The sequence below is a fragment of the Mytilus trossulus genome, unplaced genomic scaffold (assembly GCF_036588685.1).
Source record: "Mytilus trossulus isolate FHL-02 unplaced genomic scaffold, PNRI_Mtr1.1.1.hap1 h1tg000215l__unscaffolded, whole genome shotgun sequence".
Taxonomy (NCBI): Eukaryota; Metazoa; Mollusca; class Bivalvia; order Mytilida; family Mytilidae; genus Mytilus; species Mytilus trossulus.
Window position 1 is genome coordinate 101,744 of NW_026963312.1, and position 14,538 is coordinate 116,281.

The window sequence follows — 14,538 nt, forward strand, 5'->3', positions numbered from 1 at the left end:
GCTGTTTATTCGAGACAATTATATAATTTTCAATGTAAACTTTGTTGTACGAACGTACATGACTTTTAGAACGCACCTACGCATGTGTGATTTCCGCGGGGTTTTGGTGAATATAAACAGAAAGATACCAGGACCGAGAATACTGAACACAAACAGAGAAAACGTTATTTAAATGGTAAATCGAAATAATAGTTTTAAACATATACTCAAATTTAATATATAAAAATACGTTGGATTTCTTTTTTAAAGATAGTTCTTGTTTTTCATTTGGTCATTTAACTTGGTCATTACAAAGTATCATTTTTCCAACATGGAAAATTGCAATTTAGGGAAAAAACTCTTCATTTACATAAGAACCAAGCTTATCAACATGACAAAGAGCTGTTATACATTGTTTTACCTACCAAATGTTGAGAAATATATATATTGGTGTTCTAACATTTTTTTTTAATTTGCAAGCAATCAGAGCAGGTCTATAAGACTCCTATCAAACATTATTTATCATTTGTCCAACATGGAAAATTGCAATTTAAGGAAAAACGCTTTAATTACCATGATTATATAGGAATTACGCTAATCAGAATGACGAAGATCTGACAGAAAATTTTCTACCTACCAGTTGAGGGTATATATATATATATCAATTTCTGAAAGACTCAATACTATTTTCTACCTACCAGTTGAGGGTATATATATATATCAATTTCTGAAAGACTCAATATCTTTTTTTTCTCACTTGGTCATTTAATTTGGACTTTACATCATTGTACATAGAAACATTTCTCTAACATGGAAAATTGCAATTTAAGGGAAAATAGTCAATTTACATAGAAATTAAGCTAATATACATGACAAAGAGCTGTTAGACAATTTTCTCCTACCTGCTGAGGGAATATATATTGACTTGTCAGTTTGTTAAGCTTCTTTAATTCCGATGGCGTTACATCGTAATGAGCTGCGATACTTGAAAGTGTGTCTGTGGCCTTCACCTACAAAACAATGTTTGAGAGATAAATTTTTATAACAAAAAACATTTATTTAGAACCCATCATCATGAAATACTTTAATTCATCGAAATTCTATTAAAAAAACTTTGGTTTAAATCACATATATATACATTGTAAAAATTTGAAAATAAATAATATTAAGTAAACTTACCAGTATCGTTTTAGTTTATAATCATAATTCAAATATTTCTAGATAGGGACTGTTATAAATAATTCCCATACACTGACAGTTTCAGTTTAACAACATTCATGCATTTTTGGCTATTACTATTTTGGGTCCACTAAGTATTTTCAGTTTAATAACATGTATGTAACTGAAAAACATGTATGTTTTATTTTAATAACTATTTCCAGTACACTTATGCAAACAGATTACCATACTATTACATAATAAATAAATGTATTGGACTTTTTAATCTGAAACTGTAAATTTGTCAATAACAGGTCATATAATGACGAGATTATAATACATTCAAACTGTCGGAGAATTATTATATCATAATATGACTAACTTTCCCATGTTTAAACCAACCACATACTTTATGATTTGATTTGATTTTATGGGTTATTTCTTGACGGCCAGTTTTTATTGGTGGAAGAAGCTGGAAAGCCCAGAGAAAACTAAGATTGGAGTCGAGTGCACCCTCACGAGCAGGATTTGAACTCACAACCCTCAGCGATGACTGGCTAGTTAATACATACTTTATGTGCCCCTCTTAAAAGGAGTGATAATTTTGTTAGGTACAAAACAAAGTCTTATGAGATATAAATAAGACTAATTATTTGTTGATAATTGACCTTGTGGTGGAAAGGGAAAGGTTACAGCAACAACTAAACAGATATGGGACAAAATTTCAGTTTTCCACCATTTGACATAATTAATTGCTGCCTGTTTCACCAAAATGGAAAAAAAAAACTTGCCACAAAATGTTCTTCTCATCTTCCCTATCATTTTTCTATCAATACAGTTTTTATATTATCATGATTATTTATAAACAGATACCCTTTTATATCTGATTGGGTTCACTTCAATATTTAATTGATAGGTGGTAGAGTTCTGATACTCCATCCTTCTTGTAAAATGTTAACCTACAGCAAGACTTTCAGCCATAGAGAAATTACGAGGCTTTTCATATATAACGTTACAAGTAAATGAGAACTTTATTGACCTCATCATATATTTCTGATAGTTTTCCTCACCTATTCACACATTTTCAAGCTGAAAATATTATCTATCATTAGTTAGAGGCATTTCCAATCTCACAGTGTATAAACACAGTATGATATAGTGATGAATGCTATGTATTAATGAGGTTAGCCTTTCGTAGGACAATGAAGGTGACATTTCTTACAGTTTCTTAGGGAGTCAATTAAGACAGGTGATTTTGTTTGAAATAGACAATTAGGGTTCAACTTGCAAAGTTATCAAAAAGTTATGGTCTGAAGGTTTTTATCCCCATAATTTTAGCAAGGGTCGACACAAGGTTGGTATTGACAAGAAAATTTTAATCAAGGACCTGACCAGGAAAAATCAGATTTCAAGAACATTGAGGTTGGCACCAAAAAATTTGAAAATAATAAACATGTTGATGGACGCGACTCTACCAAAATTCAAATTTGATCTGTGTTTTGTGGTAATAAGCATTTTGTATAAGTTTCATAACATTTGGTTGAGTCAAACTAAAGTCAGAGAAAGGAAACCAACTTTGGGACGTACATACAGACAAGGGTAAAACTTGAATGCCCCCTCCGCTACCACAGGGGAAATTAAAACCAATTTTTACTTACATCATACACAAATGTTCCATCTGGCTGAACCTTCTTCTTAGAACCAAGACTGCCAGCCCTTTCTAACTTAACAGGAGCATATGATTGGTCAGGGGGTGATTCCTTCTTACTGGTATCTGCCTGCAAATTGGATTCATCTTGAAGGAACCAGTTGCTAGAAATTTTTCCAGGAACTAGATAAAAAAAATTAACATTTTTATGATTGCCAATTGGTGAAATTAAAAGCAAGAAGAGAGTTCTTCATGTCTTAATATCAAGTTTTCATTTTCAAGTTGTATTCTGTATTTACCCAAAGATATATTTGTCTATTCGGTTTAAAGTATAATTCTAAATAAATGTGGATTCATGATCAGCATTATCTGTTGGGATACCAATTTTCATGTGTTTCATGGACACCGGCAAATCACAAAATTCAACAAATTACATTTTTTTTTTCTTAAGGCTTTGTATATACACTGATTGCATTGACAAAATCATGAAATCAAAATCCATGGAGATGCAAGTTTTCCACTATCCATCAAAATAAATGAAAACACAGTATGGCATACTGTGTTTCTATACATGTATCATATCTATTACAAATTCATTCACATACAATTATTGTTGTTTAAAAAAAAAGGAAATGAGTGCAAGGAGGATGTCCTAGGGAAATATAAAAATGGTAAAAAAAAATAATTCTGAAGCACTTTAACTGCATGCATAACTAATACCCATATCAATAAATACAAACATACAAATTGCATGTATTACAAGCCTATTATGAATAATAGATCTGATTATCATATATTACATTCAATTCTGAAATTCTACTTGAACCATTTTTTTCCAAGAGACTTGATTACCTGTTATGGAGCAAACATTATCTGTTTATCACCTTATACTTACAGTTAATAAGTTATCAATTACATTATTAAAACACCAAAATGTTCATCTCTAACTTTAAAAGTACTTCTTGTATAATAACGCAAGTCTACACAGCTACTTTTGCATAGGTACTATTTCTGTGCTATTTCTGTACTAAAAATGTGTAGTACTGGAAATTTACTTTTAACATTCAGTAGTATTTTGGTACTTTAAAATTATGGTAATATTTAGGTACCTGTATTTTACAGTACTTTATTTGTACTTGAAATTTAGGTACTACAGATTTTTGGTTACTATTGTTACATTTTCAGCATTATGAATGTTTTTTATTTCAAATCTCTTGACAATATGATTTTCAAACATTGTATTATTTCTGTACAAAAATGTTTAGAACAAATCAAGTACTGTAAACTACAAGTACCTAAATATTACAATAAATTTAATGTAAAGAAATAGTACTAAATATTCAAAGTAAATTTCCAGTACTACATACTGTTAGTACAGAAATAGTACCTCTGAAAAAGTAGCTGTGTTGTGTAAAAAAAAGTTGTAAAATCAATCTCTGAATCCCAATGTGGCAAAGCATGATAGAGGTAAGGTTGGAATTTCACAGCACTATGTTAGGTTATTGTATTAACTTAAAAAAGCTTTACAGCCCAAATTCACTGTGGGCCAAAGGTTAAAGGTTAAGTCAAACTAAATTCTACCAGTCTTTGATGTTTTCTTTGTTTTATTAGATAATGATCCTTTCTCTCCTGTGTCGATCAGCGGTTCTATTTCTGATTCACCATCATGGACATACCATGTAGTAGTTGAAGCTTTTCCTGAGGTCAAACATAATAAATATCAAATTGATTATCTCCCCTTTTATACCATGTGACCTGGAAGACTTTCCTGAGGTCAAACATTATATTGAAAAAATATTATTTCCCCTTTTATACTATGTGACCTTGCAGACTTTGCTGAGGTCAAACATAATAAATATCATTGATTATCTCCCCTTTTATACCATGTGACCTGGAAGACTTTCATGAGGTCAAACATAATAAATATCAAATTGATTATCTCCCCTTTTATACTATGTGACCTTGCAGACTTTGCTGAGGTCAAACATAATAAATATCAAAATAATTATCTCCCCTTAATTGAAATTCAAATTCAAACATTTAATACCTCTCATGGTGAGTTTTCGGTACTTGTATATTTCTTATAGTTTACAGTATTAAAAAGTGTCAGGAATCAGTGGAAACACTAATTTGAAGGGATGAATTTTTTGTCAACTTTTATAATTCAAAAGACATATTTATGTTTTCTATAAATTTCAAGATAGGGCCAAGACACACTAAGTTGACTAACCTGCATTGTTAGGGTTGACTGGCAAATTCTCATCACTGTGTGAACTCTTTGTGAACCTGAAACAAAAATTTGAACACTTGGTTACATGTTTAAATTCAAACCAGCAAACATATCCAGAATGAGAACTTGTTGATTATGTTTACCCAGTTTTTAACCTCAGATAGCAGCTCAGACTGAAGTCAGAAACAAAACACACTATTTTGTACACTCAAATTTTCAAAAGTACAGAAAGCATGTCAGGGCCTTTTATAGCCAACCACCGATTTGGATTTTTCTCATTGTTGAAGCCTATTATAAACTTCATACATCCACTTTATTTGAACTTTGGTGGATAGTTGTATCAGTGTCGTCATACCACATCTCTTTATTTTCATATTTCCTTCTTGGAACTCTAAAAGAACTTTTGATGCTACTTTTTGAAAAATTGTTAACAAATATTGACCTGGTAGAAACAATTGCATCATTCAATGCCATGAAACAAAATATAACCTAGTAAATTCATAGGGTACAACCTAAATATGTTATTTAGGTCAATATAACTGTGAATTCTGGTTTCCTATTTTAAGAAAGATAAATATATGATAACTGTACCTGCTACAGAAAATATTCATTGTGTCAAAGTTTCAGTCGTCATACAAATATGACAATAACATGTGACATTTTGTATAAGAAATAAATATGATCATTTCTCGATGCAATCTTATGTAGCCAGATGTTACCACTGCTAACATCCAATTATGCAAGCTGTACATAGTTTAATTGTTTTACATATTTATAACATAAATACAAAAAAATCTATTTTAGAGCTTTTCAATATTGTATGTCCTCTGTTTCCCTGCATAAAGTTTAAAGGAGTTTTCTACTTACATTTATACCCTGCTAATTCAATACTACTGGTACATATATATGTGTATGTATATTACTGTAGATTCATTACTTTTTGTGGCATACCAAATCATGTGGATTTTGTTGTTGCAGGTGAAACAAGAATATAAATGTTCACACAGAACACTTTTCCAGAAGGCTTAAATGTTCCAGTTTACAATATATCAAGAGTAAGTAACGTTCAATATTTTTTCATGCATACTTCAATACTTATTCAGAAAAACACCTATTCAAAGAACCTACTTTTTGAACCTAGCAATATTTCCTTATATTTAATCAGTAAATGATCATTGTACACTACAAAGAAGGTAATACATTTGTCAATATTGAAATTTTGCATTCTTGTTTTTAAATGATCGAAATGGTATACAAAAACCAAGTGCAAAGGATCTAATTTTCTAGATTGAATTGTTGTATATTGTCATTTCAGGGTCTTTTAAAGCTAGCTGACTATGGGGTATGGGCTTTGCTCATTGTTGAAGGCTGTATGGTGACCTACATTTGTTAATTTCTGTGTCATAATGGAGGGTTTTCTCATTAGCAATCAAACGACATCTTCTTTTTTTTTTATAATACAGCACTTTTTTCTTAAATTTAAGAGTTATCTCCCCAAAATACATTTTTTTCTTGTTATTGTGTCTTCATCATAACTAATAAATATAAGGAAAAAAATTCTTCACAAAGCCATCAACAATTCCTGTGGGATAAGGATCATCAAGTTCTCATCACCTCTCAACATTTTTTGTGGAGAAGACAAAATTATACAAAGCTATCTAAAATACACAGCCTGTTATTATATTACAGAAGTTCAAGGTCATTTAATAAATAAAACAAGATCAATCAAAAAGCCATTCAACCACTTACACAAATTAATTTATTTAGAAGGAGGGAGATCATTCTTCTCTATTTTACATTATTGAATCTGACCGCTGTGACAATATTGGGAATATCAGAGATTACGCGATGAAAAAATGCAATTATAGATGTATTCTTATCAATTCCCAGGAATATATTCAGCTTTCAATAATAGAATACCGGACAGAATTTATCGTATTTATTTCTACAATACAATATAGCAGGATAATATCTGATCATGCATTAGTCTTTTTTTATTCAGACAATGTTTTCCAGGAAGAAGAATAACAAATGAACTCGGAGGATTTCCCTGATTATTGTACAATAACAGACAGATTGATTCATTGATGTTTGTCTGGATAAGAACATTTTGGGCTCCAAGTTTACTTCAATTTAATTTCATTGAAATGTAGAAACGTTCGATAATTTGTTTGAGATGTTCAACAGTTCATTTCCCTCAATTTAATTTGTTGATTGCATAAGGGATTACATCAAAAGTTCAATGAAGGATAAAAAACTTAATTCACATAGTTTTTTCACTGACCCCCACCCCAAACTATTTGATTTAAGTTTTTTATCCTACATCGATCTTTTGATGTCATCCCTAAAAGGTTCATTTTTCAAATTTGTCAAATAAAAATTATCACAATAGAAAAAGGAGTAGGGGCATTAAGGCCTAGTTTTGGCCCAAGAAAATAAAATGTTTGATAACCATTTCAAATTGGCACATGATGTTTAGAAATGCATAGGGTCAAGAAATATAAATTAAAAACAGAAAGATTTTTATCTGCTGACGTCACAATTACGTCATAATATGTATTGTTTTCACAAAAACGATTAAAAATATAGAATTTATGCAGTTTTCTATCATTATTTCCTTTGAGGGAACATCCTGCGCAGCCGAGAAACAACAAAATAATTTAACAGAAGCTTTATTATAACTATTGGCATAATTTCACCAAATATAAAGTTGTTTCTTGGGTGCACACATACTTTTTCAATCTAAAATATACTTAAAATTTGATGAAAAAACAAGGAAAATCACGAAATTTAACAAAATATGCAAATTAGGTCATGATTCGTTGCCATGGTTACTTGTTTGATGTCAAATTTGTTTTGTTTTTCTTAGTACCTTATACCTTAGGTAGCACTCCACAGTTAGGTGTGTAGTTTCGCATTTTGGCCCCTGTGGATTTTTTAAATATGAGAGCTAGTGTGCAATAAAATTCATTTTTGGATAGCTGAGTATTAAAATAGCCTTTGTATTGGGTTTATATGAACATCAAGGTTATGTAATGTATGTAATATAGGCTGTTTTCTGTATGACAGTCCGTATTTGCATGTCCATACCATACATTGGTCCGGCAATTATTGTAATGTTTTTTTCCAACTTTTTATCGCACGAACTTTGTGATTGGATTTTACGAAAAAATGAGGCGAAAGACACCCATTTTTTATTTGATCATTAGGAAGATTTAAGAAAACAGTTTCTAAAAAGGTATCACTCAAAGGCATTGAAATTCTAGTTTGATCCAAATTTTGGGGGGATATATGACATGTTCACCCCCCTTTTTGCAATATTTTATGGTAAATAAATGCTGAATGTTGCCATGGATACACATAAAAGGAATTAATTTTCACCCTTTTAACTTTGGAAAATTGAATCTATGGAAGATACTGATTACATACATATGCACATGTACAACACAAACAGTTAGGTTTATGTATTAGAAATCCTGAAATAGGAGATGATAAAACATTTTGGGGCTCATTTTTAATTTTATTTTCTAACTGTGGAGTGCTACCTTATGGCACATCAGAAAGCACAGAAATGCACTTTTAAAGTTAAAATTGACCACAAATCTTTAGTCTTTTATGTTCTTGTTTTAGTTCTTTAGGTAAAAAAACTGCTAGGAATGCAATTTATGTTAATTTTATTGTTTACTGTCCTTAGCAACCAAATATACACATTTTGACACTTAGACATGTTGCGGTCTTAAATTTGTACCCCGTTAGCTTTGCCCTTGTAACCAAAGATTGCGCTTTATATGATAATCTCAGAATGTATCGCTTTATATTTTTGAATGCGAATAAGTCAAATAAACATTTTTAGCAGGATTTTATATCATAATTTGGCATTAATTAAATTTAATGATGCCAGTACTGTTAGAAATTTATACCCTGCTTGAGAACTTCTAAACCAAGGTAAGGTATGCTATTTACAGCAAAAATTACCTATAAGTGCTTTCAAACACCTAAAACTTGTACAATTTGTCCTCTTTTAAGGTAATTTTATAATTTCAAATAAAAAAAAAGGAAAAGTTTTAGAAATTTACCCCAAAAATGAGACAGACTTGAAGTTTTTCACTATGATCCAGCATTTATTTTAAAATCACTTTTTGTCGCGTTTCAACACCAACTGCTAACCTTCATAAAATCTTTATTACTGAACCAATTTTAAAAACCAAGGTACCATTTTCATCGTAACAACTAGTAGAACACAGAAAACATAAAAAAAGTTGAGGCAGGAGGGAAAAAATTTCACCTTAAGGTAGCACTCCACAGTTAGGTGTGTAGTTTCGCATTTTGGCCCCTGTGGATTTTTTAAATATGAGAGCTAGTGTGCAATAAAATTCATTTTTGGATAGCTGAGTATTAAAATAGCCTTTGTATTGGGTTTATATGAACATCAAGGTTATGTAATGTATGTAATATAGGCTGTTTTCTGTATGACAGTCCGTATTTGCATGTCCATACCATACATTGGTCCGGCAATTATTGTAATGTTTTTTTCCAACTTTTTATCGCACGAACTTTGTGATTGGATTTTACGAAAAAATGAGGCGAAAGACACCCATTTTTTATTTGATCATTAGGAAGATTTAAGAAAACAGTTTCTAAAAAGGTATCACTCAAAGGCATTGAAATTCTAGTTTGATCCAAATTTTGGGGGGATATATGACATGTTCACCCCCCTTTTTGCAATATTTTATGGTAAATAAATGCTGAATGTTGCCATGGATACACATAAAAGGAATTAATTTTCACCCTTTTAACTTTGGAAAATTGAATCTATGGAAGATACTGATTACATACATATGCACATGTACAACACAAACAGTTAGGTTTATGTATTAGAAATCCTGAAATAGGAGATGATAAAACATTTTGGGGCTCATTTTTAATTTTATTTTCTAACTGTGGAGTGCTACCTTAGTCAAGTTTTCAGTAATTTAAAAATATGTATGATAACTTTTAAATTTGCAGTAATTTTTGGGCCAAATAAGGGCCTTATTGCCCCTACTCCTTTATAAATTTCAAGTTTTTACAATCGGAAATATAATGTCATTACAAGGTGGAATATACAAAAATTCTAAAAATATGTTGGACAAGAGAATTTTCTTCATGATGAAAAATTTCAATTTTCATAAACTGGTATAGAAGAGACTGACCGCTGTGACAATATTTAGAATATCAGAGATTGCGCAATGAAAAAATGCAATTATAGATGTACGGTACTCTTATCAATTCCCAGCTTTCAATTATAAAATATCAAAAGGAATTTATCATATTTATTCCTACAATACAATAAAGGCAGATAACATCAGATCATGCATTAGTCTTTTTTATTCAGGCTATGTTTCACAGGAAGAAGAATAACAAATGAACTCAGAGGATTTCCCTGATTATTGTTACATAACAGACTGATGGATTGGGTCATAGCTGTGTGTCTGGATATAGGAGACTTTTGGCTCCAAGTTTATTATAATTTAATTTCATTCAAAAGTATATTTCAATTAAATTAAAATGTACAAACTTTCGATTATTGGTTTGAGATGTCTTATACATGTATCAATAAATTTCCATTAATTTTGTTATAAAAGGATCATTCGTGAATTTATCACATTTCAAAATATTAAAAAAACAAATTTTCCCCAAGAAAATTTGAATGAGTAGAAGTTCAAGTTACAATGGGAAATATAATGTCATTGCAAGGTGCATTATACAAAAGTTCTATAAAAAAAAGAGTAAGAAAAGAGAATTTCTCTTTATAAGTTTTTTCCCCATTTTCTCGCACTGGTCACTCCTGTTTTGACCCTACTAATACATGTTCTGACCATACTGACCTTCACAAATAAATGATATACAGCTTTGTAATGATCAGTACGATCTGTCAACAAGTTTTGATAGATGGCAAATCAAATTGTACAATTGTGTTAACATCCTTATAGAGCTATGGGCATTCACAGTTATATTGGATTTTCTCTTGTACAAAATATTCATGCCTTGAATGTTTTTATCCAGATTTTTTTTTCTCATTTCAAAATTTCAAGAGGGAACACATATACATGTACATGTATTATTAAACTATTTTTTGACTAATTGATCAAAGTATGATTGACATTAATAATAAGAAATCATTTGAAAAGTCCAGAATATACATGTACATTGAATAAGTATATATGGCCATTCATGTGGCTTACAGTGGGTAACATTTTTCGTGTCAATCATCACTCGCAATGAATATATTTCTTTTTTAAGTGTTTATTTTTATGCATGAATTTATGAAAACATAAATATACTGACTGAGTAAAAAGTTTTGCAAGATATATTTCAATTAGGAAACTTTATCTTAAACATTTCCAAAATTGTTAAAATTGATTTTTATAAAAAGCTTTTGTAGAATAAAAATTGCAACTATTTTGTTTACTTTCTTTGCTACATTAATTTATCTATCATTTTTATTAGCACTAGTGTATTTTTCAAAGATGAAATTTAAAACGATTGCAGCTACATGTAAACTTTTCTAACTCAGTACATATAAACCATTCAAATCTATTTTTATTGTATGGAAACATTTTTAATGTGTATATTGAACCAAAAAGGAAGAAAAATTTCCACATCTTCAAACAAAGCAATATAAACAAAGAAAGACAATAAAAATTGCAACTTTTTCAATTTTGTTTACTTTCTTTGCTCCATTAATCTATTTATTGTTATGTGTAGAACTAAAATGTATTTGTTTGATAAAAAATTCAAAACATTTGTACCTAAACTTTTATAACTCAATATATATAAACCCTTACAACCTATTATTTTGTATGGAAACATCTAATGTGTATATTGAACCAAAAAGGAAGTAAAATTTCCACACCTTCATACAAAGCAATATAAACAAAGAAAGACATTAACACAGTTGATCAATAACTAATTTTTAACAAAGTACCATGACCATCTGTATCCCTATATCTATACTGATTTAGTTTGGTCAAAATTAAATAGCAATTTTCTCCGACCCATCGTTACTGTACATTTACACCACTAGCATGACTAAAATAAATTGCTGGTATCTTTTGATGCCATTCACATCCAAACAAAGGAATCAATATTAATATGATCACGGCTACATGATTGATAAACTGTTATCCTGATGTATAGATCTGACCGAGATATTGTTCAATATTATTCTTAATAAGACCGACTTTAAATTCATTAGGTATAGATGTTCTGAAGGTTCAGAAGCATCCTTAACGAAATTACAATCTTCATAAAACTTTTTGTTTCTTCAATGATGTCATACTGTTCAATAGGATCCTTGACAAAAATTTAACAACTTTATAAAACTTTTATTCATTTGGCAGATGTTGTACCACTCGATGACAGCATCCATAATGATATTTATCTTGAAAAAAACACTTGATAAAGAAATTCAAAAATTTGTAAGATTTTACATTAGGGATATCAATTTTAAAAGTATCAATAAAACTTATTTTTGGCCTCTTTTATCTTTAGAAATATAATGAATCAGAATGTTCCGTTAAAAAAAATATGAATAAGCAACAACTTGCCAATTAGTTCAAAAACTGAATAAAGTCCAAAGGACTAAATGTGGATTTACCATAATTATTCGTAGGATATCATTGTTCATGAATTTGTAGAGAAAAAGTGAAACACAAATTCAAATATCCCACGAGGATCAAATTTAATAGCAAATATAAGACTGAAATTAACAACCATACATTGTACATGTAGGTCTTACCTGTTTCCTAATAACTTCTTAATCGTTCTGTCTTTAAATGACTGCTTTTCTGTTGCCATGGTTATAAAGGTAAAAGGTCATCAACAGAGTTGTCATTCAGCATGGTGTCTGTAAAACAATCATTTTTATTAAAATTAACAATTTTAACATGAATTCAAATTATTATGGTTTTTATGAACATGATGAAGGGATCAATAAATTTCGTTAGTAGGTAATCACCCTTCTTGAGTTTATCTGCTTTGCTTATCAATGTTAAAATAAGGGCAATAGCTCCTAGAAGAAGATACCTAACAGTTCTTTAGTAAAAAGGACAATATGTACATGTAGAGCTCAACAATCGGAAAATGTTTGCCTGGTAAGATTTTTCTCTTTACCTTGTACATGTATATGCAGGTTTCCAAAATAATAGACCATGTTAAACCCTGCCACATTATTTATGTATCACATACAGTATGTGTCTGTCCCAAGTCAGGAGCCTGTAATTTAGTGGTTGTCATTTTTTTATGTGTTACATATTTGTTTTTCATTCCTTTTTTTTTCTTATATAAATAAGGCCGTTAGTTTTCTCGTTTGAATTGTTTTACATTGTCATATCGTGGCCTTTTATAGCTGACTATGCAGTATGGGCTTTGCTCATTGTTCAAGGCAGTACAGTGACCTATAATTGTTAATGTATATGTCATTTTGGTCTCTTGTGGACAGTTGTCTCATTGGCAATCATACCACATCTTCTTTTTTCACATGTTTTATAAAACCTGCATTTTATCTCTATGTTCTACTTAAGCTACATATACAATGTATGTCAGAAATATTCCTAACCTAGATTGATACCCAATTTTGGGCCAGTAGTTTCAGAAGAGAAGACTTTTTAAAATAAGCCTTGACTGATGACTGACTCCAAGTGACGTGAAAAGCTCACAGTAGCCACTTGGATCTTTGGACTGGGTGAGCTTAAAAGGAGTCTGTTTTATAAAAATACAATTGATAAACACATGATATACATAAACTGAAAACAAATAAAGGATGGTGATTTGGACAGACACAAAGAAATTTGCAAGGTTAATCCTGTTTGCGAGTGATCATTCCTACATGTATAACCTATTATTTTGCATGTTTTGTAGAACTAATATCAAATAATTATAATGTAGACAGTTGAAATTACTGTCTGTGTTTAACCTGTATAAATTATGTGTCAAGTTTAAGAATCTCTTGTTTGTCTCACAATTGAATATATACATGTAGACAGGAAAAAGTTATTGTTTTAAATTGCTACAACATTTTTTATCACTTTTTTTATTGTTGTAATACAATGTATAAGCATTTAAGTAATTATAAATGTATACATCTGTCATTCGTGTGATAGGTTATAATCAAGACTTTGTACATGTAATTGAGTCACCTGCATTTTTTATAACTGTAAAAATGATATATTTTCAAAAAACAAAATACAGAAATATCAAAGGCAGACATTCTTAAAATGTCAAAAGTCTATTGCACAATCAAAACACCTAAAGACTAAGTACATGAAGTATGTACAATTTCATGATCAACTTTTAGGTTGGAAATTTTCTGGAAAGCTTTCAAAATCAATTAATTAATAGAAATAATCTGAAATCATACTCTGATTTCATTTTGAATATAATAAGTTTAAAATTTATATGTTAAACATGTTTATTATAAATGTATTACATGTATGTAATAAAATTACTGTAACACTAAAATAATTTTTCCCACAGAGTTCAA

At 30.0% G+C, this 14,538-nt stretch overlaps 1 protein-coding gene across 2 annotated transcripts in view; it reads right to left on the reverse strand.

Annotated features, from left to right (window-relative positions):
• The window catches only part of LOC134701110 (oxidation resistance protein 1-like), a 48,721-nt gene that overhangs the window by 31,686 nt on the left and 2,497 nt on the right, over positions 1 to 14,538 (reverse strand). Inside the window, exons 2-6 of one of the 2 annotated variants that reach the window (XM_063562244.1) lie at positions 12,796 to 12,903; positions 5,016 to 5,071; positions 4,367 to 4,483; positions 2,796 to 2,968; positions 882 to 989 (exon numbers count right to left, since the gene is read on the reverse strand). In XM_063562244.1, the coding sequence (XP_063418314.1) occupies positions 882 to 989; positions 2,796 to 2,968; positions 4,367 to 4,483; positions 5,016 to 5,071; positions 12,796 to 12,854 (513 nt within the window). In that variant the 5' untranslated portion in view covers positions 12,855 to 12,903. The remainder of the gene's footprint in view (positions 1 to 881; positions 990 to 2,795; positions 2,969 to 4,366; positions 4,484 to 5,015; positions 5,072 to 12,795; positions 12,904 to 14,538) is intronic. The other variant, XM_063562245.1, reaches the window with a different exon arrangement.